The sequence below is a fragment of the Bombus bifarius genome, unplaced genomic scaffold (genome assembly GCF_011952205.1).
Source record: "Bombus bifarius isolate JDL3187 unplaced genomic scaffold, Bbif_JDL3187 scf7180000008193, whole genome shotgun sequence".
Classification (NCBI taxonomy): Eukaryota; Metazoa; Arthropoda; class Insecta; order Hymenoptera; family Apidae; genus Bombus; species Bombus bifarius.
The window spans coordinates 1,611,891-1,638,582 of record NW_022884501.1 but is presented as its reverse complement, the minus strand read 5'-3'; the positions used below and the strand labels follow the sequence as shown (position 1 = coordinate 1,638,582).

General features: G+C 36.0%; 1 protein-coding gene across 2 annotated transcripts in view; it reads left to right on the top strand.

Moving 5' to 3' along the window:
- The window catches only part of LOC117209715 (glutamate receptor 1), a 335,559-nt gene that overhangs the window by 287,470 nt on the left and 21,397 nt on the right, over nt 1–26,692 (top strand). For both annotated transcript variants that reach the window (XM_033452010.1, XM_033452011.1), the window contains exons 5-7: nt 20,367–20,499; nt 22,177–22,297; nt 22,694–22,858. In XM_033452010.1, the coding sequence (XP_033307901.1) occupies nt 20,367–20,499; nt 22,177–22,297; nt 22,694–22,858 (419 nt within the window). The remainder of the gene's footprint in view (nt 1–20,366; nt 20,500–22,176; nt 22,298–22,693; nt 22,859–26,692) is intronic.

Here is a 26,692-nt window from a genome sequence, read left to right as displayed (position 1 = left end):
GATTCTTCTAAATAATACTCTGTCAAATTCATATAAATCTCGACTTGATGATCGGCCAAACGGCGGCCGAAAGTAAAATTAATTTCGCGGGGCAAATGATCCCTCACGACGTATGGGAATATTCTATTTACTTTCATGAGCGACACTAAGCGGCAGACAATACTAGTAGCGCCATGACGGTGTTTAACTCAGGCTTAACAGGGCTTTAACCCTTGCGCCACCCTTTACCCGTGAGCCCTGAAAATGGTTGGCGCAGATATCCAAGTCGATCCACTGTTTCAATTCATTCGCACGTGACCATTACGTCGTTTCAACCCTCTTCTGTTTGCCCTGCTTTGCCTCCTTCTCGTTGCCCTAACAATGCGACACGGGCTGCCACGTTTCCACGTAAAATTCACCCTTGTCGCCGATCCGCGAACGCCACATCCGGTTATAACTTCCTATGCTGAATTTTGAGCGCGAACGCTGCGTAAAACGTTACCAACCTGCCTCGTTCGATCTCAAAATATCACGATCTCGACGTTATTAGAGAGGGCGTTTTAGAGTTGTGAGCAAGATACGGGGAGGAATGAATTATAGTTTGTAGTCTATATATAGTTTAGTACTTTATATTACAATCGAGCTGCGAATGTTTATAGATTTGTGGAAAATTTAACACGTTGACTTCTAGCGTGATCATCGGTGACCGACGTTACCGAATATTTCAAAGTGATTAGAACGAGATAAACCTGATGGACAAAAATTTTTTTAACAATCCGAGAATGACTTGAATATCATTGTCAGATAAAAAGCGTGCAGATGAAATATAACGTTTCATAAAACTTAAATGTTATCGTACGGTATATTTCGATCTGTCGCAGTTCCCATGGTTAAATATAAGTGTAAAGTTTATGTGGCAGTCAGCATGTGTGAAAATGGACAGAGTGTACATGATGTACAAAATTATATAAAGCATCCAAAGTATAGCATATGTCGTATTTAATAGACGAAACAAATCTTTCCTTCGATTTCATTCCTCTGTTTGTTTTCATAATAATAAGAATTTGAGCAAATATCCCTAGGATTGTTATGAGTATTGGGGTCTAAAATAAATATTATGCTGTAACATATGATACGTACGATGAATTTGAACGATTTATATTTCATTAAACCTTAATTTTCTCATCCGTGCATGATTTTAATGTCTTAACGTTTACATATTTAATATAAATATATCTTTTTTAAGGTTTAATGAAATATGAATCGTTAAAATTCGGACAAGTCATCAATTTTGAGGTGATAAAAATATTTGGTAGAAAAAAAGGTTCAGAAAATTGATATAACGAAGTCACAATAGAAACATCGTATACGTCAGACATTTTTCGCGCCGCTATTTTCCTCATTGTCAGAGTTAAATATTTGCCTCGGAGAATATAAAAGGTGTGTAATAATAAAACAACAATTTTTGCTTTATTTCAGTTTGCAAATAGATTGGCATACTTAAACTTTTATAATAAGTAACGTAGACGATATTTGGTTATTCCGTTTGCATTTATTTTTTAAATATTTAAACGTCGTGTTAGTAAATATTGTATTGACTTTTTGAGTGTGTGATTATTTAAAAGACTTTTCTACATTATATTTTTATCCTCTTCCCTTCGTTTTATTTATTTATTCTTATTTCTTGCTCCCCTTCTAGTTTACTTTCCATTGAAATATCATCCATTTTGAATCCTACAAATTAACGTTGAACTTTCCTACATTTTCGTAAGGCTCTCCGAATGCTAAAATGCCTGCAGCAGCTTTTACGGAATATTATCCAAGTTTAAACTCGTAAAAAAGTTACGAGGAATATTTCAATGATTCATAACGTGAAATAACGAAGTTGTAACACTTTTGTTATAATACTTATTAGCATGCGACGCTCATACATTTTTAATATTTTAATTTATAACAATTGCATATGAAACTACCCTAACTTCGAACTTTAAAGTTTATACATATACATTAACGTAGCACTACTGTTATTAACGTCTTCATTACCTTGACACCGTAAAAGATAAAGAAGAGTATGCTATAAAGTATACTGTTATAAATACAAAGGTGTGCCAATACGTTTTGTAGCCACCGTAACGTAGAATTAACGAACGACTTACTGAATTTTAGAACTATTAGGTTGTCCGAAATGTTTCTTTCGTTTTATGAGGAAATAATAGACGCACAACGTTTTTTGTTTTATATTATTTTGTCGAATTACGTACGATACATTCTGTTCTGTTGAGGAAAACACCGCGACATTTCATAGACTTCATTTCACGTTTGTACGAAGGTGCATTGTTGTAAAATACACGTTTGCGAAAGAAAGCCACTTTTCGGACAACCTATTACCATATTTAACTACTAATATCTAAAGCTACTGTACTATCGTGGACAGATTGTCTAAGAAATATCGGGTGAACCGTAAACAATGTTGCGAGAAAGCCTAAGTGCCGACAGACCAAATGGGTCTGGAAACTTCGATGAACCGAGCGGCCCATCAATGTGTCGCCGGTGCTTCGGTCGAATAGTTGCGCGGAAAAAAGGTCTATGTGACCATGGCTGCGGATGGTTGCGGAACACGTACGTGGCGGGGCTATGAGAAAAGACAAAGGGATGCTTAAGGGAGAAAGACAAATTAACAGTCAGTCGTAAGTTGAGAAGTCAGAAAGTTCTGGTCAGCGTTGTGAAAGAATGTTGTCAGCGTTGTCGAGGAGGGTGGTCCGCGTGAAAGGGAGCGTTGGAACCGTGGTGACGAGAGTTGTAAATTAACTATTTAGTTGTCTTAGTCATAGCACATTATTGTATTTAGTTCGCGTTAAATATCCATCGTTTCCTGTTTAATCCATTCTAAATAAATAAAAAAATCTACGCGTATAAAAAGTGCAAAATATCTTCCTCTTCCTCTGAAGCTATTCTACTTGTACGATTTCACTCACCGATCATAGACAATATTCGATGACGCTTGCCACCGGATTTCGGCGTTCCATATTTCCTGCCGATCTTGGATCCCGATTCAGAGATTAACGCGGTCGCGGCGCCGGATTATTCACCGCAGAGCACAAACCGCGGACATCGATATTTTTTTCCCGCAAGAGATCGTTCGCAAGCCGACAACCGCGCGTTCTGATTACAGCTCGTCGTGTTCCAGGCCAGCCCTAATTACTATCCGGTCAGTAATTCGAACCTTCCATTCACCTAAACGCCCATTGTACGCGCGTTAAAGCGGATACGAAAACTGATTACAGATATACCAGACTGCTGAGAAATTCTTGCGCGATCGATCGATAGATTTTAGGCCCCGATTCGGAATAGTAGATCGTATCGTTTTCAACGGTGAAAACGACCGGCCAAACCGGAAATAGCTGGGTGACTGGGTTGGGATAAACGCTGTCCCGATTATGATCGTCATGCACGGTTATTCACTGTGTGGTGGCGATCGAATATCTGGATTTAGAGTACAGTGAAAATTGGCAGATAGAGTTTCAGGCGAATGTCTGGCTTGAATGGCGTCGAATGTGTTCGTAAAAATGGTAATTATTTCGTTGAATAATTTTCCCTTATACTGAAGTTTTACGAATTTTATCTAACTATATAATAGTACTGAGTTGGGTAGAAAACTAAGTGCGTTATAGGATCTGTTTATTGTCTATTTTTCGTAATGATTTGTGCATTAACCGGTTTATACATTGCGAGTCACACGACTGGAACGATTCATGTCACTTTCTTAATTGAAGTTAGAGGAAAATATGAGAGGAAAAGATAAGAGGTTCGAGGAGAGCTATATTTTCACGACCACGTTTATTTCGCAGGTGCAATTACTTGCATTATTCTTTTTAATGTAAAAATGTAAGTAAAGTAAAAATGTTTGAACGTAGAATAAAAATTTAATTTTTATATTTTAATTTAATTTAATTTTTTATTTAATTTTTATTCTACATAAAAAGCGTTAAGGTAACATGGTCCAAAATTGATTGATTTAGACGATGCTTTAACTTTACTTTTGTAAAATAGCGTAACTTGGTCCTGAGGAATCGTTTCAAATAACCATAAATAATAGAGATATTAAGGTATTCCTATTTAAATGCTCGGCTCTGTATTATACATAAATGACCATAATTAAAGAAGTATAACGAAAACAAGTAACTGTATACGAACATCATCTTATCTTAAAACTTTAATAATGAAGCATAATGAACATCCTAACCAAAGTTTACATTGTCCGTTGAGAACAGTATTTAACATCTTACGTCAAATAATCATATTGCAATGTATAATATAAACGTTAAACACGCTTTAGCGCTCGTAAAAAATTCATATGTAAAATCTTTTAGTAAATACGTTACATCGTACTTAATAATTGTTATCTATGAATCATTCTGTGTAATATGTAGTGAAAAATGCTTGGTCGATCAAGTGCTAATAAAAGTTAATATTAATTTTGACAAAAATACCTGCATATTATCAGTAAGCAACTTTTAGTCATTTTGCACGATATGCGATTAAAGGAATAAAAACCAACGCAATGAACTTAATTTTACTACTTTTGTATTCGTCGAATATATTCACGAAAGAAAAAAGAATGAAATTTATAATTTTACAGTATTAATTATCACGAAATACAATATCGATGATCGCTCGGATAAAGTAATGATTCTTCTAAAATCTGAGAGTTGTGATTTTTATAAATTTGGTGATTTCACTATTAACCATTGCGGAAAACGATAATTACTGAAGAGACAAAACGCCTGACGCAAAAAGAGTTAATCATTAACCAAAAGCTCAGTTATTCCATCCTCCATGTTTCTCTGACTTCAACCGAGCGTTGATTAAACAGTCTCGCTGATATAAGGCAGGCGACAAAAGCGGAACGTGTTTTTACGCGAGGAAGTTGCAGGCTTTAAAGCGCGTAATAACAGAAGCGGAACAGTAATAAGCTCGGTTGTCCGCGCGCCTGTTGTTTCATGGTGTTCAGATGAACGCCATGCGACACCTGCTGCCTCTGCTCGTCTTTATCGCACGGCAACGGCTTGCCAAGATCGATTATGTCCTCCGTGCGAGATATTTGCGCGAAAACACTTCATACTTTGAGGATAAATTGAGCTCTCTTTCTCTCAACTAAATAGACTTTTTGATGTACAAAGAACAGTTAGATGGAAATTGCAGTTAAGTAAATGAATACATTATAGCAGGTATAATTCTTTAGTGACTATAATGTGTTAGAAAATTCTTTGTACAGACTTTTAATAGTTATACACGTTATCGGTGGTGGTTATATACCATCGAGATTAAAAATAGTTTAAGAATAGTATAATTTTCTAAGGATAATCTAAGACGAAAATAAGCAATATTTCTTTGATAATTTTTATACTCTACGGTATGTAATTGAAATGATGACGAGTAATGGAAGTTCGATTAAGTTGAGTATTGACATTTTTTGCGTTCATCGAGTGCTGTTAATAATAAATTTTCGGAAGGAAATAGATATAGCTAAAGGTCATAAAAATCATTAAAAGAATATCTACACAATAAAATGTCATTAGGGAATTGTTTACAAGAAGCTTGAAGTACATCATCATCAGATTATTTAGAAATAGATTATTTTAAAAAACTTTTCAGAAGAATATGAGATACAAATATACAATATCATTGAAAATCTACAAAATAAATTCCTAACTTTTAAAAATGAAAAAATTCTTGAAGAACGTTCGCACTTCCAGTTTTTTCGTAAGTGCGTGGATATTTTTTTTTTTATAAGTAAACATTCTTGTAATAAAAATATGTGATTCAATAAAAACGAAAGAGAAATGAACAAAAGGAAAATCTGAGATTGAAAAAAAAAAGAGAGAAACATCCTATAGAAGAAAATTTGTTACTTTAAAAAGTCAGTCCTACGAATTAATTAACAAACTTGTTTCTTCTCATACCTTGAAAGACAAAGTATCTCTGACTCTTCTGAAGCACAAAGTTTAACCACCAATAAACTCTCAACAATCCGCGCAAAAGTAAAACTTTCTTCGGCAACTTCTTTTCGTCACGAACCTCTTTTCCACTTAGCAATGACGTTTTTACGATTTTCGCGAAATCACTGGGACGACGACGCGACTCTGTCTTGGTAAATAGGACACGAAAAAAGAACGCAGGAAAAAGCGAGAACATTGTCTTAAGCGAGCCGGCGTGACACGAAGGATTAGATTTATATGTCCCCGTGGTTGGCTTCGTTATGAAACGTATTTTCATTACGTAACTCGCGTATCCGCTTTCTCGTTAAAAAACAGCACCGGTTCTCAAGGATGACCTTTCTAATCCCACGCTTCACCGGCGGGAAAAACACGCGAAAGCTTTTTCGTTTTATGTCACCGTTGGTTCTTGTTGGGACGCGAGTAATAATTATTCCTCCGACCAGTTTTTGGTCACCATTTAAACGTTAAATGAAAAGGAAACTTTCGCTTTAATACGTTCCATAGAGCACGTCGTTAATTTGCCAAAGAAACTTCGTTGCGTTTTCCTTTCGCAAATTATAGATACCAAATAAATCGTGCAAGTTGGATATATTTTGACAAATCGAAATAAATAATTTTTTATTGAACGTATGCATTTGAATTATAATTGAATAGACGGAGAGAAAGTTTGATCATCAAGAAACTAAATATGAACAGCGTTAAAATAATCTTGAAGTGACAGTAGCGATGGCAAATGCAGATCAGACAAAATCTCTTTTCTGTTATTGATCGTTGCCAATATAATAGGACGATGAGATCGTAAAATAAAACAGAAAGAAATATATTAATCTAATTTTTAAAAAAAGGAGGTACAGCTAGTTCGATATACAAAAAAAAAAAAAAAATAACTTCACTCACAATTCCACGCATGATCGCATTATTCGCTTCGACAAGTTGATGCGAATAATTGTTTGTTGAATCTTTGTATTGAAACAGTAATTGGATAGACAGAAGAGAAACTTAACTACCGGAAAACTTGGTGTGAACAGTATCAAGTAAGACGTTCTTACAGAGTAGCAGTGGAAACGATAGATATTGATCAGACAGACTTGTCATCTCCGATATCGTGGAAAAACGAGGTTCTAAAATGGTTAACAAGCAAACGAAGTTATAAATAAATAGAACGTAAATATTCCATGATGTAATAATTACCGGACTACGAGATAACTTTCATTCTCAATTTCACACAATTACCGTGGCCACTGTACATTTATAATTATCCACGAGTTTTTAAATCTCAAAGGAAGATATGTAGCTTTCTGTGTTTTATTTGACATAATAAATTATTCTGCAGCGATTATTTTTCATATAAGACAAAAATGTATTTAAGAAAAATATTAAAAAAAAGAAACGTTGGTATTATCAGTGTGACGAGTCGGTAGAACATGTTCTGAATCGACAGACTCCTCTATAATCGTTTCGATATTTATGTTATTTTTCTGTTAAACGTAATCACAGTATGTTTGCCATTATTTATCAACAACATTCACAATAATATATCTCGCATAAATCCCACACCAATGTATACCAATCTCTTCTCAAAAATCCGACTTAATATCATCCCACCTCTAATCAACAATTCAAATCTGTCCACCTTTTCCTCTGAAAAAGTGCTTCCTACCAAAAACAACGAACTCGAACCAATTTGCATTCTCAGCCAGAACCAAAATTTGGTCCCTCGGTGCAGAACAAACCGCAATCCGCTTTAAGGCCATGCTCGAGCAGGATTCAACATTGGTCAGGACGAAAACGAAAAGGCGTTGAATCTGACGGGAAAATTTGCCAGCGGAGCGGTCCCGCCGTCTATCGCGTTTGTTCCTCGCAGACGATGCGACAACGAAACGCAATGAGACAAAAGTCTCGGGACAAAAATTCTCAAGACCTCTCGCTCGCCTAATATTCCATCCTTAAGACGGCTGGTTGCGCCAGCTTCTGGCGAGATTACGAAGAGAATGAGGCATTTCGCGATTGCCCCAGGGACGATTACCAAGACACGGAGCGCTGCTAATCAGTCCTCCACCCTTGTGTTATTACGGCTCATCCGGGATCGTCGAGTCGTTTTCGGGACGCGGGTTTCCTTCAGTGACACAGCCGCTTAATTCGAACCGGGGAATTATCGTACTAGCTTAGCAGTTAATCGGAGCCACGCGGTATTAGCCCATTGAATGGCGCGGTCGTTAGCCTGGTATGTCGATTATCGACACCGTTACTAATGCTATTATTGGCCTCTTACCTCGTCGAGGATCCTCTGGGGGGCGAGCCTCGCCTCGCCGAGGCGTCGCGCCATGTTTCAATTGAATTCGCGATCGTCTCGTCAAACACGATGACAGTGCAATCAATAATAATCATTGCTGCTTAGCAGCTTATATACCAGGGACTGACGTTAGCGAAGTTGAAGCATTTCCAGAAAGATTTATTAAAATTTAGGATTTATTGAGATTTACGATGCTTTACTTTAAGATTCGTTTCAACGAGCACGTTGAAAATATGGCGCTGAGTCGGACTCTCTATACGCGTGGTCGTCTCGACGTCTTTGACCAGGAAGAAGGAAGCGTAGGCGGTCGCAGATAGCTGTTGTTAGCCGGCTAGGAAGAGATGGGAGGGAGTGAACGAAATTGGCCCAATATTTCGGCGATGACTCACTCTCTGTACTTTCAAAACATTGGCATAACCATTGAATAATTACCAGAGCGTACAAAATGTTTTTTAAGATTCTAAAGATTTAAGTTTAGGTTTTTTAAGAATTTGATGATTTATATTGAAAATTGTTTGATACTTTTAACGTTTACGTTTAGATTATTTAAAATTGTTTTGTAGTGTTAAAGATTTTAATGTTGTTTAAGATACGTCAAATAGAATTTATACAGAATGTTAGGTGTATCTGCAAATTTGATTGTCTTTTATTATAATGCTGTGTTGTGTTGTAACGTATTACAAATAGTCTACAACAACCTGAAGAACAGAAAGACGATGTTATAAGAACTGGGAAACCTTAACGATTCTAAGAATCCTCGGCAGTTTCGAACATTCACACACCTCAAAGAGTATCGTCAGCTTTATCGACCAGTGGAATTCTTAGAACTGGAGAAGTCACTGAACCTCTAAGATTCTTCAGCTGTAGGACACTCGCAACTAGGATGCCTCGAAATGTTCCCGAAATCTCCCAATTCCCCATAATCTCCGACTTACGATACCAACTGAACCTTCGCACTCTTTAAGATGTTTTAATATCCTTAGATCCGTGAAACTTCCACGACATCCATCGCGGTTTTAAAATTTTCTTGAAATTTTTCTGGAAATAATAAATAAGTTTGTCGCGACGTATGTTGACGACAAACGATGACAAATATACCTGTTGAGAATTGTGGATCTTAATCGCCAAAATAAATGTATAGGAACACTTAGATTACGCTTAGAATTGATATCAAAATAGTTTCAGATTTATTTGATATGTGATTTACAAGGGATTTGCACGCATCTCAGCACTCTCTTTGTCTCGGCATTTTCTTTACCACACTACCAACGGTATATATCATATATATGTGTCACTACTGCGTGGCTAATCTAGCGTAGCACACAAAATTACACATATCTCAATAATACCGTTAAAATAAATTAACACGTAAATAAATATGATCAAAGATTCAAGCGACTCTTACAACAATTTTTCGATTTATACTCTAACAAGTCTCGATATTATTCCAATCGATCTGCCGGTTGACCCCAGCTGGCTGTGCAATTTTATAAAATTGAAACAAATCAAAGTATTTATAATAATATCGTAATAAACTATCGCTTAGTCCTTAATGGGTCAATTATTCAGCACGAAACAATGAAAATCTGGCAAAGCTATTTATATTAACGCGAAAGTTTCTTGAATCGAGTTAAAATTCCGACACACAGTCTCGAATCGATTATTTTCGCGGAAGTTGGTGTACAATAGTTTCAGAAGACACTCGGGAAAGATTAAAACTCATTGGGACTTTCCTATCGTTTAATAAATTCGGCACGCGAAGCAAATAGAATATCGATCTTCGGCAACGCGTGCAAACGCGGTGTCGAAGTTTCCCAACGGCGACTATTAACGAGCGGGCAGAAATAGCGGCGGAAACCAATATAGGGTGGGAAGTTTACGATAGCCGGCTACCGAACCGGCGAATTCGTCGATCACGAACTCGCGCCAATAAAACAGTTCACGCCACGAACGTTATGATCATCGTTCCACTCGACACGCGTTATTCCACGCGCACACTGCAGTTTCTGTATCTGTTCGCTTTTATTGTTACAACCTACGCGTGGTTTCCGCGACTCTAACCTATTATTCAATCGATAATTCAATTTCCCCTGTTACGGATGCTTTTTATTTTGCTTTAGAAAACCGCAGATCTATGGTCTATCTATAGCATTCGAATGCCATGTGTAAAAACCTGTGAAAAGGTTCAAATATTCCAGGGAATTTTATTTTAATCTCATTGTTCCTTCTACTTTTTTCTTATTTTCTTATTTTATAGTTTAACGAATGTGATTAACATCGTGACTGATACGATACATAAAATGAGATAATGCAATATTATCGTATTCAATGGTAAAGAACATAACAGAATATCTGATTTGTTTGAAAGTTGTTATTTCAGTTCGTGTAACATGAATCTCATAAAATATTAAATCTAGTTAGCCATCCGCATACTCTAATCTGTATGTACGTGCTCGTGGCTGAATAAGTCAATAATTAACGTGTATATTCGTTTCATGGTGTATATAGAAGTCGATGATATTAAGATTATAATACGCGTTCCTTTCCTCTCTTCCTTTTAATCGAGTCACAGCTTACTGTTTAAATTATAATTATCCAATCCTAATCGTGTACTTGACGCTTCAACCGAACATTTGTATCGTGTATTTTGTATATATATATAACTGTAGATATAGGCATCGTTTTCCCTAAATATCATTATACTTTAAACAATTATCAGATCAAAATATTTATTATTGAATAGGGAATTTTTATTTAATTCCCTTCTAAAGAAAATTATTTAGATTATAACAAATCCTATATATCAGTATATCGTAGAAGTAAAATATTATATAGTAAATATAGTAACTAACAGTGAATCTAAACGAATATAAGTTAAATATCTTTTTAGAACAAAATAAATCCTATGTGTTCGGTATGAAATAAATAAAAAAGATACGATGCTGGCGTAAAACTTGGAATATTCTCGAAATCAAACTACAGACCAAGCAATCCGGTTCATTGTGACTACGAGCAACAAGGTGAACGACCAAACGAGTAAAAAACGAGAGAAAAGTCAACATCGATATAAGATCGTTCCGCAAGAACGTTCGCGCAGAAAATGTTGTTTCACGAGGACGTTTCGCAAGGAAATTCTGCTTGACGCAAACTTTTAGAGGGGAATTTCTCTTGAACGTAAACCTCTCGCGGAAGGTTCGCTCGCAAGAAATTTCACTCGACGCGAATCTTCGCGGGCAAATTTCGCTGTCCGTAAATCGTCGCGAGAAAATTTCGTTGCTGGTGATCCATCGCGAAGAAAATTCTACTTAACGGTGTTCCTTGATAGAAAATGTCGTTTAGCGTTGTTGTTTAAAAGGAAATTTTACGTAACTTCAGCTTTCATGGAAAAATCCTATTTGCCGTTACTTTTTGTCAGACACTTCTATTCGAAATTATTTTACACGACGAAAATTCTGTTTGACGACAATCTCTGCGAAGTAATTTTATTTATCGCTACCTTCGTTCAAACAATTTTATTAAATTGATTTTTACAAAATCCTTTTTTAAAGATTCCGCTACGGACGATCCATCACGGAGAACATTCTACTTAGTAGTGTTCCCTAATAGAAAATGTCATTCAACGTTGTTGTTTAAAAGGAAGTTTTACATGGAAAAATTTTAGGTTTTGTAAAAAGATCCTACGTCATTTATATCGTTTACGTGTTCTGTTAAAAAATCTGTTTGAAATTATTTTATGTCAATCCTATCCAATGCTAGTTTATAATAACAAAATTTTATAATCCGCCTTCAAAAATTCTAGTAGATTGATTTTCGTTTCTATATTATTATATGAATTAGTACTATATCTTACTACATAATATAGTACATAGTTGTGATATATTATTACACAAACTACTATTTTAGTTATTTTAGTTACCACAAACAAATATCCAATTTTTTTGCGATCAACTAAAACGAATAAGTACACACGTAACATCATTTTTGGTGGAAAAATCCTGTTCAACTCATGCAATTTACCAATCTCACCCAAGAAAATTACACCGGTACAGTGTTGCACGCAAAAAGATTCCCCAGAATAAATTTGTACTATACCACAAACAAACAAATATCCAATTTTTTTGCGATCATCTAAAACAAATAAGTATACACGTAACATTATTTTTGGTGGAAAAATGCCGCTCAACTCACGCAACTTACCGATCTCACCCAAGAAAATTACACCGGCACAGTATTGTACGCAAAAAGATTCCCCACCTTCGTAGAAGCATCCTACGAGAAAGATAAACAAACTTCATGGTTACCACGAAAAATCCTATTTTAACACTATCCCTGGCAACAAATTCTCCGTTTCTCTCACTGTTCATCAGAAATTCCACTTAACTCCATCCTTCGCTAGAAATTCCACTCGACGTCCATATTTCGCCCGAAAATTTACTTAGCTGGAACCGCGCTGTCGCGAGAGAAATTTCTTAGTTCGCGACTCTTCGCGGGTAAACAATTCCTCTCTTTCCCTTTCTCTCTCCTTTTCTGCTTGGAAACACTCGCAGCGAAGATTCACTTGGCGGCAGCCATAGAGGATTTTCGGGCCCAGGGTCGTTGTCTTCCTTAACAAGACGTCCTCTCTCCTTTAAAGCCGAGGCAACGAGGCTTACCGCAGATAGAATCAGGCGGCAGTCGATGCCATGGACCATCGCGCGTCTCTCTGGCTTCGTCGTCTATTTCGACGTTAGTTTCCGGCAGTCACGATGGCATTTCCGTCTCCAAGTACACGCTACGAGAAACCACAGACCTCCCGTATGAGGCGGCAGACAGGATTGTTCGCATACCGAAGCTGACATGCCGTATGCGTTCATCCACGTGGATCGTTGATCGTTGGATTCTCACGCTCGTAAACGCTCTGCGTATATTGGTTTGCAGATAAAAATAAGTGGGCAGGTAATATGAATGGAGTTTCGTTCTATACAGCGACGGACAAGAGGAAGTTCGAATGTAAGTGGTACAAGAAATATCGTAATTTTATAAAATAGAATTATGTTTGATAGGAGTAATGAACAAATACGATATACGCTACGGAATGGGTGACTGTTCGCAATATGATAATATTTACACAAATATCACGTATATACGCAGATAGATTATTTAGCGAACTTAAACTTTCTTTCGTTCATTATCGTACGCCTCGTTTACACAAAAATGTAAATATTAATTTCAACTATTTATTAACTAATATATATATATATAATGAATAAGACTTAAGAATATAAAACTAGTATAAGTTGTACTATTTCCACTACCTGTCTACTTACTTTTATCCTCGACTGTATTATCCTTATTAACCGATGATCACGTTGCGCGACGATTAAATGAAGCCAAAAAGAAATGATGGTGAGTGGAGAATATTTCTGTCGATCGTATCAGTTCATGCCAATGTTCAGGTAACATTGGAACTATCCCATTTACATTTCATGTTTCTCATTTTAAAGAAACAAACGATAACAGAATTGCGATGGTCGTATTTGACAATAATTTGAGAAATACGGAATATGAGTAGGAAAATAGTTTCGCCATTGGCGAATTTCTAATGTAATAAATATTATCTATAGATCGCATCATTGATCAGTTTTTTCTAAATCAAATTCATGATATATTTACAAATCGTAACTGTCGTAATTTGTGTCGTTAGTGTAATATGATGTCCGAGGCAATTTTAATTACTCAATTACCCAATTTAATTTTAATTGCCCAATTAAAACGTTATTACATCATACTTCAGGCAGAAGCTACAGAATTCCAAAATATTTATGTTTTAATTATCTGTTACTAATTAATCGAGAATTTTCTACAAAATTTAATATGAATTTGCCTTAATACCTAATACTTGGAATAAGCTAATTAAAATTATTGGGGCGCTCCACTAGTCTCAAGTACGTTAGTTTCGAAATTAATTGAATTACCTAAGGTAGTGTTTACGGTCAAAAAATTCTCAGAAAGATAAAGTAATTCCACGTAATTAAAAAAAAAATGTATAGTATATCGTGACTTTAATAATGATATGAAAAAAAAGATACTTCTTTATCGCGATACTCGTGTACATTTGAGATCGTAATAACGAAAACAAAGCACTGGAATCGAATTATCACATTCGAGTACCTGTGATTATTCAATTACCGACCAACAGCGATCTCGAAGCATCGTACAAATCCTTGGAGACACTTCGTGAGTCAATTCGCAACTGGGAGAAGAATAAAACCGGTTGTGCCATTTCGTGGTTCATTAATTCCACTGTTTTGATCGTTGTGTCCCTTCGTTCCTTTTATTTTCTTATTAATTGAATATTTGCATACCGCCCACTCCATTTCGTTCTTCATTAAATTCCTTTCTACGTTTTCATGAACGCTAGGATAATTTCTTGGCAATAAGTAAGCAACGATAGCTCCAATTAACAGCTATTTGTACATTATCGAATAGAACTTTGAGAATAATAAATCGTCTGATCATAAACCGAACAAGGAGAATTTAAGTAAGAAAAGTAAAATGAGAGTTCAATTCCTGCGTTGCCCTTGTTCTGTGATTTCCAAATCTCTCGGAAGTTAGCTTTCGAATCTTTAAAGATAGCCAATAATACGCATTTTAGAAGAGTAGCGAGGAAAAGAAGGAAAAATGAAATGTGAAAAAAGGAAACAAGGAAAGTTGGAAAAAGTGGAAAGTGTCAAATAGAAAATAAGGAGAAAATTGGAGAAGGAAAAAGATGAAAAAGAGGGAATGCGAATGTGAAAGAAGTATAAAGTAGAAAACTTTAGAAGAAAAGAAGAAAAAGATAAGATAGAGAGGAAGCAATTCGAAGAAATTCAGCGAGTATTTTCGAACTGAAGACACGGCAGCGCATTCTATAGCCTATTTCGAAATGAAATTCCACAGATGCTTTGTTTCTTCCACTAATTTATCTATTGCTGCGTCGTTGTTGCTTTGGTCAGACTCGATCGCTTGACAAACGCTTGCTTTTAGCGTAATTTCCTCGGCAACAGACTGCTGATAATGGAACAAGCTATGGAACTGCTGGGGTTTCTGCGAAACATCTAACTAAACAGGTAAAACGGCAAAGACCGCCGACAGAAGAGAAAATATTTTACTAGATGATAACGTATCCTAAAAAATATTGTACGTTTTAGACGAATTTGATAAGTAAACAGAGAATATACAACAGCATAACTAATAGGGATAAATCTTTTAAGCCATTAACGCATAACAGATGAGTACACAGGTCAACAAAAAATATGTAATAATAACAACATCTAATTAGAGCCTTTTACCACTCCGTGCCATTAGCATTGTTAGATAACTCAATAACAACTAGAAATAAAACTGACCAAAGCTTCGCACTATTTTCTGAAACGTCCTATTAATAGAACTTTGCTTTCTTCTTCTGAATTCAATAACATAGGTTTGAAAGATTTTTTGAAAAAGTAAGAATTTCTCAATGGTCATGTACATATCTAAGATATGTTGATATTGGAAAGTTTATATGTATGTTTTAATATGCGTGTAAGTATATACATATTTATCATATTGCATAACACAACGACTTAATCTTCTCCTCCCTTTCCTTTTACAATTCTAATTATTTAATTTTCTCAGAACTTGCTCAAGGTTAATTAAAATCTGACTCACGTACTTATATTACGTATACAGTGGCGGACAAAAGAAAGTTTATAAGACGAGAAATATGAAAAGACACTATAATTTTAATTAACGAAATGAATTTATATTTAATAAAGCAATGAAGAGAAAATATGTACTACAGAATAGATGACTATTATCAATGTGGTAACAATTTTTTTAGCACTGAATTTGCTAAAATTTATAATGTAACAATTTTAAACTTTCTGTTGTGCTCCGCTGTATATGTTCCATGCCATAAACTCTCCCTCTCTCTCTCTCTCTCTCTTTCTCTCTCCCTTTTTCTCTTTCTACTAATTTAAATAAATTTTGTAGACATTCCCAGAATCATATCTCGAGTCGCAACTTCAAACACATTCGTGAAATGCCTTGGAAATTCGCGCAAGCACACTAACATGAAATTTTCAATTCTACTAATTTGTTGCTGAAAAGCAATTAGTTGGCCGAAATCAGACGAAAGCCATTGAATCGGTCACGTGTCGCCGCATAGACATCATCGGCTTAGTTGCGCGTGTCACTAAAGCCTGCGAACATTCACAATTGACGTCATACGGCTTTCTGTGAACCGTGGTCGACATCCATGTTGACAACGCGTCGTTAATTAGCCACCCTTATAATCATTACACCGATCGATTCGCGTTTCAGAGCGTATTGAACCGCAAAAGGTGATCGTGAATCCGCCACCGCAACCTTCGTGTAATTAATTTCAACGAATTTCGCGCACCGATATCGTCATTAGTTGAATGGCAACAATTTTTGCAATTACCCTGTTGCTGGTACTACAGCATACACGAGGTTTTGGAAATTAAGGGATTAGAATCTCCTATCGTAAATATTTACAAAATTAGCATTTAATTAATGGCAATGTCAGATTTCCTTGTTAATTAAAAGATTCAAACTTATAAACTTAAATTACTTATTTACTTATTTAGATCTTTTTAGTTACATCAACTCATTTGAGTCGTTGGCAAGCATGTTACTCCATATAACTCTAAATTATCTAAGTTATTCCATGATAGTAAATTTTGTCAGATTTATTTGATATTCTCGTGTGACGAATTAAATAAAAATTCATGTGAGAATTCTCGTGTGACAAATTATATAAATTCGCCGCTTAATACTAATCCGTACATCTTTTCGCAACAAATTACAAAAATTAAATGTCAAAACCATCGTAGTATGCGCAAATTCTGGCCAAAGTATTATTTGGTTTACCATCTCGATGTGTAAAAAAATGTCCACAAAAATGCTGCTTTTAAAGGTATAAAAAGCAATCCCCGGGAAATCTGTTGGATCGGTTTCCTCTGGCCATACAAACCTAACACCACCTCTTTTGTCTTAATCACCGATCTATGAAACGGTCCATCACGTTCTCCAACGAGCGTACGACGAGATCCCGCGCTGTCCGTGTTCCACGCGGAAATAAAACGCGACACTCACGGCTAGGCGGTTCGAAACGCGATCATAAAGGATTAACTATAGAGTCGCGGCTGCTTAATTGCTCGTGAAATGACAGCAGCCGTGGAAAACCGAGCCACGTCCCGTGCATCGAATAAAAAATAAAAGTTTACCGGAAATGGTAAACTGATTAGCCTCGAAGAGCAAGCACGCTCGTGTTGTTCTGCAAACGAACGTCGACGCTTCAAACATCCTCCTGCGATCAGCCTGGCTCGGTTGAGTTGACTGGTTAACTCGCACGACTAAAGGGTAAGGACATATGCGAGACGCTGGCGCTAGGAAAAACGATCGTATAATTAGTAGAAGTAATTTACAGTTGGGAACAAAGATCAATGGACAGATTATATATGAGAGAATTTAAAAATTAATTTCAATTATTTGCTAAATAATTTACGTATTATAAGGCTATATAGTAAATAAGACTTAAGTATGGTACTACCTGCCCACTTATTTTTGTTCTCGACTGTATTCCCAAAAAGTATGCGAATATTAATGTAATGATACGACCATTCATTCATTTAAAGTAAACAATATAGTAAATATTACGAATTATTTATACAATTATATGTACCATTCTTGTACTTCTGTTGACAACATTCTGTAACAATGCAAATGCGAACGATGTAGCATGCAATTAGACATTTTCTGGGCGAATAAAATTCTAATACGACGAAATAACCTGTTAACCAGGTTATAGCCAGAAGCTCTTATAATCGCGAAATTAAAAATTGACGGAAACGAATCAATCTTAGATCAATTTTAATTTTTGCAGATATAGATATAATATAATTTACCATTACTAGAATTGGAGCGAAATATTAAATAGTAGATAAAAAAAAGAAATTATTATATCCAAAAGATTGAGTATTGGTAGGTTGAACAGGTTAAAAATCGTATAATGTGCAAATATTAAAGTTACTCACTGCTTGAAGAGAGAAGTATGACAGCTGAAGGTCTATAATCCTGTGTACAACATTTTTTGACATCGAAATCGGTTTAATATCCCTCCGGGCAATACACTGCTATTAAAAAAGAAAGCAGAATGTTTAACGTGTTTCTAGGACATAAAAAATGCAGCGACCAAACTCAAGTAGCCAAATTACCAAATTTGTTGCGCTGCGATTTATGACGGAGTAACCATAATTTCTATGCTTATCGTTGAACGATAATAGTCGCAAGTGAAGCGGAAGTGAGCATCGAGATCGCATGATTCGCAGAAACGAGCCGCGTGATTTTCAACGCGGACATTATCGGCGCAAGAAACGGGACAGGAAGAAGCCACCATAGGACGGCGATGTTCACGTTACTCGTTGAAACGCGCCGTTCTTTTATAACGCGCCACCGGGCATACACGTGCACGGCGCTCGTTAACGCGACCATCAGTTTCACGCAACGCGCTGCAAAAAAGCAGGACGACAACGCAAAACGTGGCCGACTCTCGGCTGTTGACTTTTCCGGGCCCCTCTTTTTTGCTCCCACCACCGATTCACCCCAGCCAGTTGTCCGTTCTTTTATTTCTGATTTTTCAATTTCTATCCCTTTCGCATTACGCTCTCACCCGTATCCGCGGTTACGAACCACTCGATCCTTTCATGGCGAACGATTGTTCCACTTCCCGAAAGCGATTCCCTCAGCAAACAGAAAGACCGTTTAATATCTGCTTCCGCGAAACAGAACGGATGAATGCGAGTGGACTTTTGATTGCAGCCGCGAAAGATTTTCGAAAGATCCTGGGATTCTGGCGAGTCTGCTGGATTCCGCTATGAATTGCAATAGGAATTTGTCCGATAAGTATGAAGTAGTATGCTATGATACTGCAAGAATGGGAATTTAGGGCGATTTCTTGCGAGCGGTTGAGTTTTCAGTGTTGAAGATACAGTGAAAGTATTTCGACAGTTATTACAGAAATCTTTTATGCGTATATTGTGTGCTTTATATGTATAAAACGTATTGAAATTTATATTGGTAGAATTGTAAAACAATGTGCAAATGTATATTGAAGTAACAGAATATTTACTGAATACGTATACTTAGTAAGAAAATAGTATGAATAGCCATCTCAAACATACAATATACAGGGTGGTTGGTAACTGGTGGTACAAGCGGAAAGGGGGTGAATATAGAATAAAATTTTTTTTTAATTTTTGTTTAATTTTTCCATCGAGACAATGATCTACAGTGAGATCCGTTATAACGTACCGCACGCGTGCCGAGCGAAAATTCAAAGTCGGTTTTCTCGAAAACAAAGCCTCGAACGAAAAATTTGTATTCTATATTTTCGACTTCTTTTTTCGCGTAGAATCACCCCCTTTCCGCTTGTACCACCAGTTACCAACCACCCAGTATGTATAATATTTCAGGCAGAATCGATTTGAAAAATGATCAATCTATTTCTCATCTTTAAATTAAACGTAAGAAACACAGATAAAAATATCTATAACCGTATTTTAAAATATTATCGTTTAAAGCATTACTGGTGGACATGTAGATATACGAATTGGTTCTTGAACAAATAGAGCTTTCTTAATGTTAAACTTAATGTTGCAACTTAAATATTTCTCGTAAGTTTTGCAGAAATTCCGTAATCCTCGCACTACTTACTACAAATTATCCAAAGTATCGATAAACGTTCCAGCACTCGTCAACTCAACGATGATTAGAAAAACCGGGCGATGAAATTTTCGGATGAACGCATCAAACGAATCGCGTCATCTGATTACGAGATTAGAGGTGGTTCCGCTACAATCACCGCGGAACATTTCGGCCTCGACGGGCACCGCAGACCAAACACAGTGTCTGCCAATGAATTACGGCCGATGTGATGCGCAATCGTGCACGCATAATTTTCGGAAAACGCGAATAGTATAATGCATAATGACGAGTGGCGAACCGCGCGAACGACCGACCATAGAGAATTTTCACATTTGTACTGCTGACGGTAAATCTCTTGCTTGTTCCAGGACTGCTCAGGCTGCAGCAGATCTACCAGGGCCTGAAACCAGGCAACGAATCGTTTCAAGTAGAAACAGTGAAAAGAATACAAAATATGTCCGAGGCGATCGATTTTTTGCGCAGCTTGGAAGAATTGAATAGGTGAGTTTTCGAATTTTATTTTCGATAAAATTTTGTTGAAAATTAGATATGTTTGGAGATTGGATAAGTTCGATGTTAAAATATAGAGCATCGAATGTAACGAATGATATTTTAACCGATTTTTCGGCTCCGTTGAGGGATTTAACGAATGAATGGTTGCGTACACGAAAGCTCGAAAATTAATATTTACGTTGAAATAGAACGCAAAATGTAATAATAAAAATTGTTGGGAATAATAAACGTAGCTTTGCTCGTGGGGCTGATTCATTCTTTGAATAACATATTATTTCACAATTTTACTCTAAAAGCGCTATTTATGTCATTACGGGCAGTGAAAGATTCAATTGCAGTTAAAAACGAAGGTAACAAGGAAAACATATAAATCTATGCATAATAAAAATCACGAACGTTAATTCCTTCGGAAATAGTCATTTTATTTGGCAAATTTGTCGAAAATAAAAATTTAGTAAATCGTGAAACATATTTATAAGAGAATATTCTATGAATGTAGGTCGTTTGCTTACGAAATGGAGTAAAGTATGAAAGAATAGTCAAAATCATTTTATCTATCAAATTTACAAATTTGATCAGTAATAAAAATTTAATACGCCACAAGAGATATAACACGTGGACATTCTGCAAATCTATGATACTTATAATTTTTTGCGATATAGAGGGAAAAAGAATAGGCTCTCTGCGATCGTTGGCGCATTAGTATAGCTTTATTTTTCGAACAGTAAAATCTGGCCGCATTCGGACAGGCTGACGGATCACGCTTTTGTGCGAGTACGAGCGGTCACCGCGTATCTCGGCCGCAATTTACCACCGGCCACGCATTTGCACGGGCCAGGTAATCAACAACCAACCTGACAATGAGCCCGAATCGAATGAACGTTCCCGTTACCAAAAACAAAACGTAACAATTTCGGATCGTTGCAGGCAAACGGCTCGTTGTACAGCGACTTTATCGTTGGAGGAACGACGCGGCTGGAATTATGTAAATTCATTACGGGTCCACAGGGTTGTTAGAACCTGTTCCGTACCAGAGAAGTCGAGAAATATTTCACGAAATGGGGACGACAACGAACGTTCCTTGTTTAATTGTAATACTCGCTTAAATGTGATACTATAAGCGAGATGAAAACGCGAAGGATATTCTATGAATAAATAAATAAATATATATATATATATATATAGCGTTCAAAAATTGAAAAATTTGCATAGTAAATCCTTCGGAATATAATAAAATCGTTTGGATGCGGTATTTATATGTTTAAACAATTGTGTAAGAAGATTATATTAATAAATCTTTCGAGATACGATAAAATTATTTGGATATGGTATCAAAATATGTATTTCGTTTAAATGGTAATTTATTTTGTTAACATATTAGTAACGTTTCATTAAATCGCATTAAGACATTTCCATATATTTTAACGGATTTGTAGCACTCTATCAAAGTAGATTAAAGTATTTTAATATTTATCCAAGATATTATTTGAATTATTTTATTGACAGTTCTCGCGTCTTTAATATCGTTCCCCTTGAAACTTCTAAAGATTACTCAAAGTACCACCAACGTAACATCAGGACCACTCAAAGTCAATAGGAAACTCAATTTAGCCGTTACAGCAAGATTAAATAATAAACGTAATAAACGATGTAAACTCTTTACAGATGGAGTAACAAGTACGTGATACTCGATTGTCCTACGGACATGGCGAAAGATATTGTGGTGAGCCACGTGAGGGATGTTGCACTTGGGAAAAGAACGTACCATTATTTATTAAGTGGATTGGTGAGTATTCGCCTTATGATTATATAATGCAATAAAAGCGATGATCATTTCGAACTATCATATAATAATGAAAATACATATTTCGCTTTTGCGTTATAATTTATATATAAATTATAATTTTTAATTTGAAAAGAAATCTTCCAGCAACGTAAAAGACTTTACAGTTCAATCAAAACTACTATGACGTTCGCACTTTTATTCGTGGTTTGATCTCACCAATCAGATACATTCTGTATCGACACGATGGCTCGAGTAATTTCAAATAAACGAACACGAATACGAAACCAACCCTTTTATCTCTATGAACGTCCAAGTAGAAATGCGGAAACACTCGACTGATTGCGAGCTTTGTGTCTTTTATACGATGTTGCAAACACGTTGTTTTCGTAAAATCAGATAATGGACGACCGATGGGAGAGCGAAGTGATCGAGTACGGCGCCATCAACATTACCGGGTTTCGAATCGTGGATGCTACGCGACCCTACGTCAAAGATTTCCTAGCTGGTTGGCATCGTCTCGACCCAGCTACGTCTCAAGGAGCTGGCCGTGAATCCATTTCTGTACGTATCGCACTCGTTCTTTCCTTACGACTATTTCGTATCGCCCATACAATCTCAAAGTTAACGATACAAACCAGAATATCCTTATTTCTAAGGACTATCATATTTCCATTGCACTGTGTTATTAGGTCGGCCGAAAAGTTCCTTTCGTTGTATAAGGAAATAATGGATGCGCAACATTTTCCGTTTTATATTATTTTATCCAATTACGTATGATCCATTTTGTTCTATCAAACTAAAGATCACAACGTTCGACAGATTAGGTTTCATGTTTGTATAAAGATGCGTTGTTGTAAAAGACGTGTCTGTAAAAGAAAGACACTTTCCGGACAACCTAATATTTAAAAATTGGAAATTTGTACGTAAACTCGTACATTTATAAACCCAATTAAACAAATGGATTTCACCATCTAGAAAATATCGAACATCTATGTAATTGACGTCTAAGTGGTGAACGTTTCTTGTTCAGCGACGATAGATGTATCGTAATCTTATTCGTAAGACCAAAAGCTGGAGATTTGAAAGACGACTCTGTACCGAAATTGTATATTTTTCTATTGCATATATTTTTAAAAAGTTGTCTCGTTTCTTGTGGTAAAACGATCTTTCCTTTTCTTTGAAAATCAAGTATTATCCCTAGTTTCTAGTACCCCCAATAGCCTTGAACGCTCTCGGTAGTACCTGTCAGGTTGTAGTCGTCTTTCCATGAGGGAGACGCCTATTCGAGTTCCATATGGGCTGTCGAGTACCATCAAGTACTCCAATTTTCTACCCTAAGCGAACCAGTCTACTCCGGTTTCCGACTTGTTTTCGGATACTTAGCGCGGTCAAGTGGACGCGATTGCACGTAAAAGGGACGTTTCGAGTTGCCTGAAAAGAAAATCAAACTGAAGATCCGTAACCCGAGTAACCTGACTCTTCGTCAGACAAAAGGACCTAGGTCTGAATCAAATTAATGTTGGCTAAGTCTAGAACACTACACATGGTAATTTATACTGCTTTCATCAACCAACAAATTTTGAAGAAATTATCGAATAAAATTGGATAGAGAAAACTTAACAAAAGATGCAGGAAGATCAAGATGCAGAAAGAAAGAGTATAAAGCGTGTTTAAACTTTTGTCCTTTAGCTATTTCATTGAATTTCGTTGATTCTGTGAATTTTACTATTTTGTGTTATACTATTCGGTGGTTGACACGAAATGTTTCAATATGACAGGGTTAAACGTAAAAATGATCTGTTAGTTACTTCAAATGTAAAAAGAAATGGTTGTAATAGATGCATAGGCTTTTTTTATTAAAAAGTTAATAAATATACAGAATTTTTAATATTATGAAAACCAATATTTTTAAAATATTCAAGAGGGTGACAAAATACACATTTAATATAAATGAATTTAATAAATATAGGATTGATTGACAGCATGTTGAATTTAAAGATTTCTCCTCTATAAAAAAAATGAACAAACGTGAGTTGTATGGCTCCTTCGCGATCTTCCATCGAAAAAAAAAAATGTAAACTAATGTAATTTGAAAAAAGTTGCGTCGGATAGTATTACACAAAGCTACAAATAAAGTTAGGGAAAAGTTGAAGTGTTGAACAGAAAATTACATTAAATTACATGAAAAGACGTTAGAGAACGCTTAGAAATATCGTACGAATATTGTACAACATCGAATATCACGTAACTTCGTAGACGATCTAAAATTCACAATAACAGGGAATGGTAGCTATGAATCATTTTTACCTTTCTAGCACTATTGAAGTATGTTACCGAGTCCATTGAAATCATGCAACAATATTTACACAAGGCTATCAAACATTTTCAGCACTTTCAGCAATGTTATACAATATCGAAAATCGATAGACACGCCCTTATATGTTTTTTTTCCTTTGCAACAATATTGCTATCGATTCGCAATAACATAGCATAAGAATGTTAGGGTAGAATACGATTAAGCCAGAAAGATACTTGACCGAAGTAATTTGTAAGTAATTTGCCTTGTAATTCGTCAAATTCGGTTCTGAACAATTTTTAAGTTTGCGGTTCCGGTCGATTTTCACCCGACGTTTCTGCAACTCGACATATTTGTTGTCATATTGCGTTTACTTTAACGCGGTTTCTGGTGATCCGGTATCCATCTAACAGCTGTAGATTCCACGTGTTTCTGACGGAATAAAAATCACTGTTACTCGCTCTATGTATACGCACTGAGACATTAGAGTACCACGGTCTTAGTGTCGAAAACAGAGGATGCGTTGTTTTACCTAAATTAACGGTAAAAAGCTCGCAGGTTGCAAGCCATACGAATTGAAATAACAATAAAGAAAGCAATACAATTTTAAGCAACCTACATTTAAAAACAGACTAGACTCGTTGTTAACGAAGCGATAAACAGTAAGATACATATTCGTATATCGTATACTTACACTGGCAGCTCGACAACTATAGTTCTTCAGGAGGATACAATTTCTACTGTCGAAAGGAGAAATGTTCGTCCAATGTTACTATCTTCACTTATAATTGTCGTAATTCAACAACGTGTGTAGGTTACTTTCTTTCTGCAAGTTATTTTGTTATTTAATTTATTAGCTTCTGTATTATACTTTTTCACTGACTCGAATGACTCAACCATAGAGTTGTTCCCATTTGTGGTATCTTTCCTTGTTAGACCTGAAGTACACGATATTTTCTCATGTTTTCGTTGTTATGTTAAAAATTAATGAAATCGCATAATACATATACATATACATATACAAATATATAATGAATTTGATTATTCGAGACGTCTAATCTTGGGTGACTCAAATATCTTATTACTTTGCTATACAAATTATTCCAAGATGTCGGGATAGTGTTACACAACGTAACGATGAATTTCATTCGACCATAACCGTTACCGCAAACCGGCATCAACCCTCGCACGTCCATCGTAGAATTTTACTGCGATCTATCAATGAGTCATAATCTAACCAAAACGATCGATGGTTATCACGATCTTGAGTAACGTTGCACTTCCATAGTTTTGGTTCCATAAGATCCGAATATAATGGTACGCGAGAGCACTCAAACACTTCGAGAAACTTTTCATCAATATTCTATGTGTGTTGTACAGAACACTTCAAAATTTAATTAACACGAAATTTAATTAGACAAAGCAATCGTGAGCATATTGGTGAAAGTTGGAAGAAATCTGAAAAAATATCTACAACAGTACAATAATAAACAAATAAAAGTACAATATTTATATTTATGTTCAACTTCTTTAATCGCGTGCATATGAAAATGAATCTGCATAAAAATCCGCAATTTAGCAATGAGTCATTACAGAACGCATAAAGTTCCAAAGTTTCGTACGACGTACATATTTTTTTTATTATTATTATTTAATTTCTACTTTACAATTTGTCCGCCTGGACATTTGGTAAATTTTTCTAACTTAATTGCTAGATAACACGTGGATGGCTACCTCCAGCGGGATGCCATCTTCCAGTTTGACTATTTTATTTCTTTAGTGAGGTCAATGGGGTGTTTTCTTTTTAGTCTTCTTTCTATGAGAGTTTTGCTCGCTTCACCGGCCAGCTGGTTTGGATGTGTTGCCGTTCTTTCCTTGTATTTTTTGCGTACTTGCTGATTTCATCTTTAACCGCTGATATTACGTACATATTATACAAATAAAAATTTCCTATAGTAGATGTTCAAACATTTTCGCGAGCCACTGTAACTCGAAAGACTGTGTGCGACCCAACGCACCGATTATCCTGATCGATCCTCGTGCAATTTCTGCCCACGGTTTCCCAACTTTGGCCACGTGCCCGACGTGTCCCCGTGCTC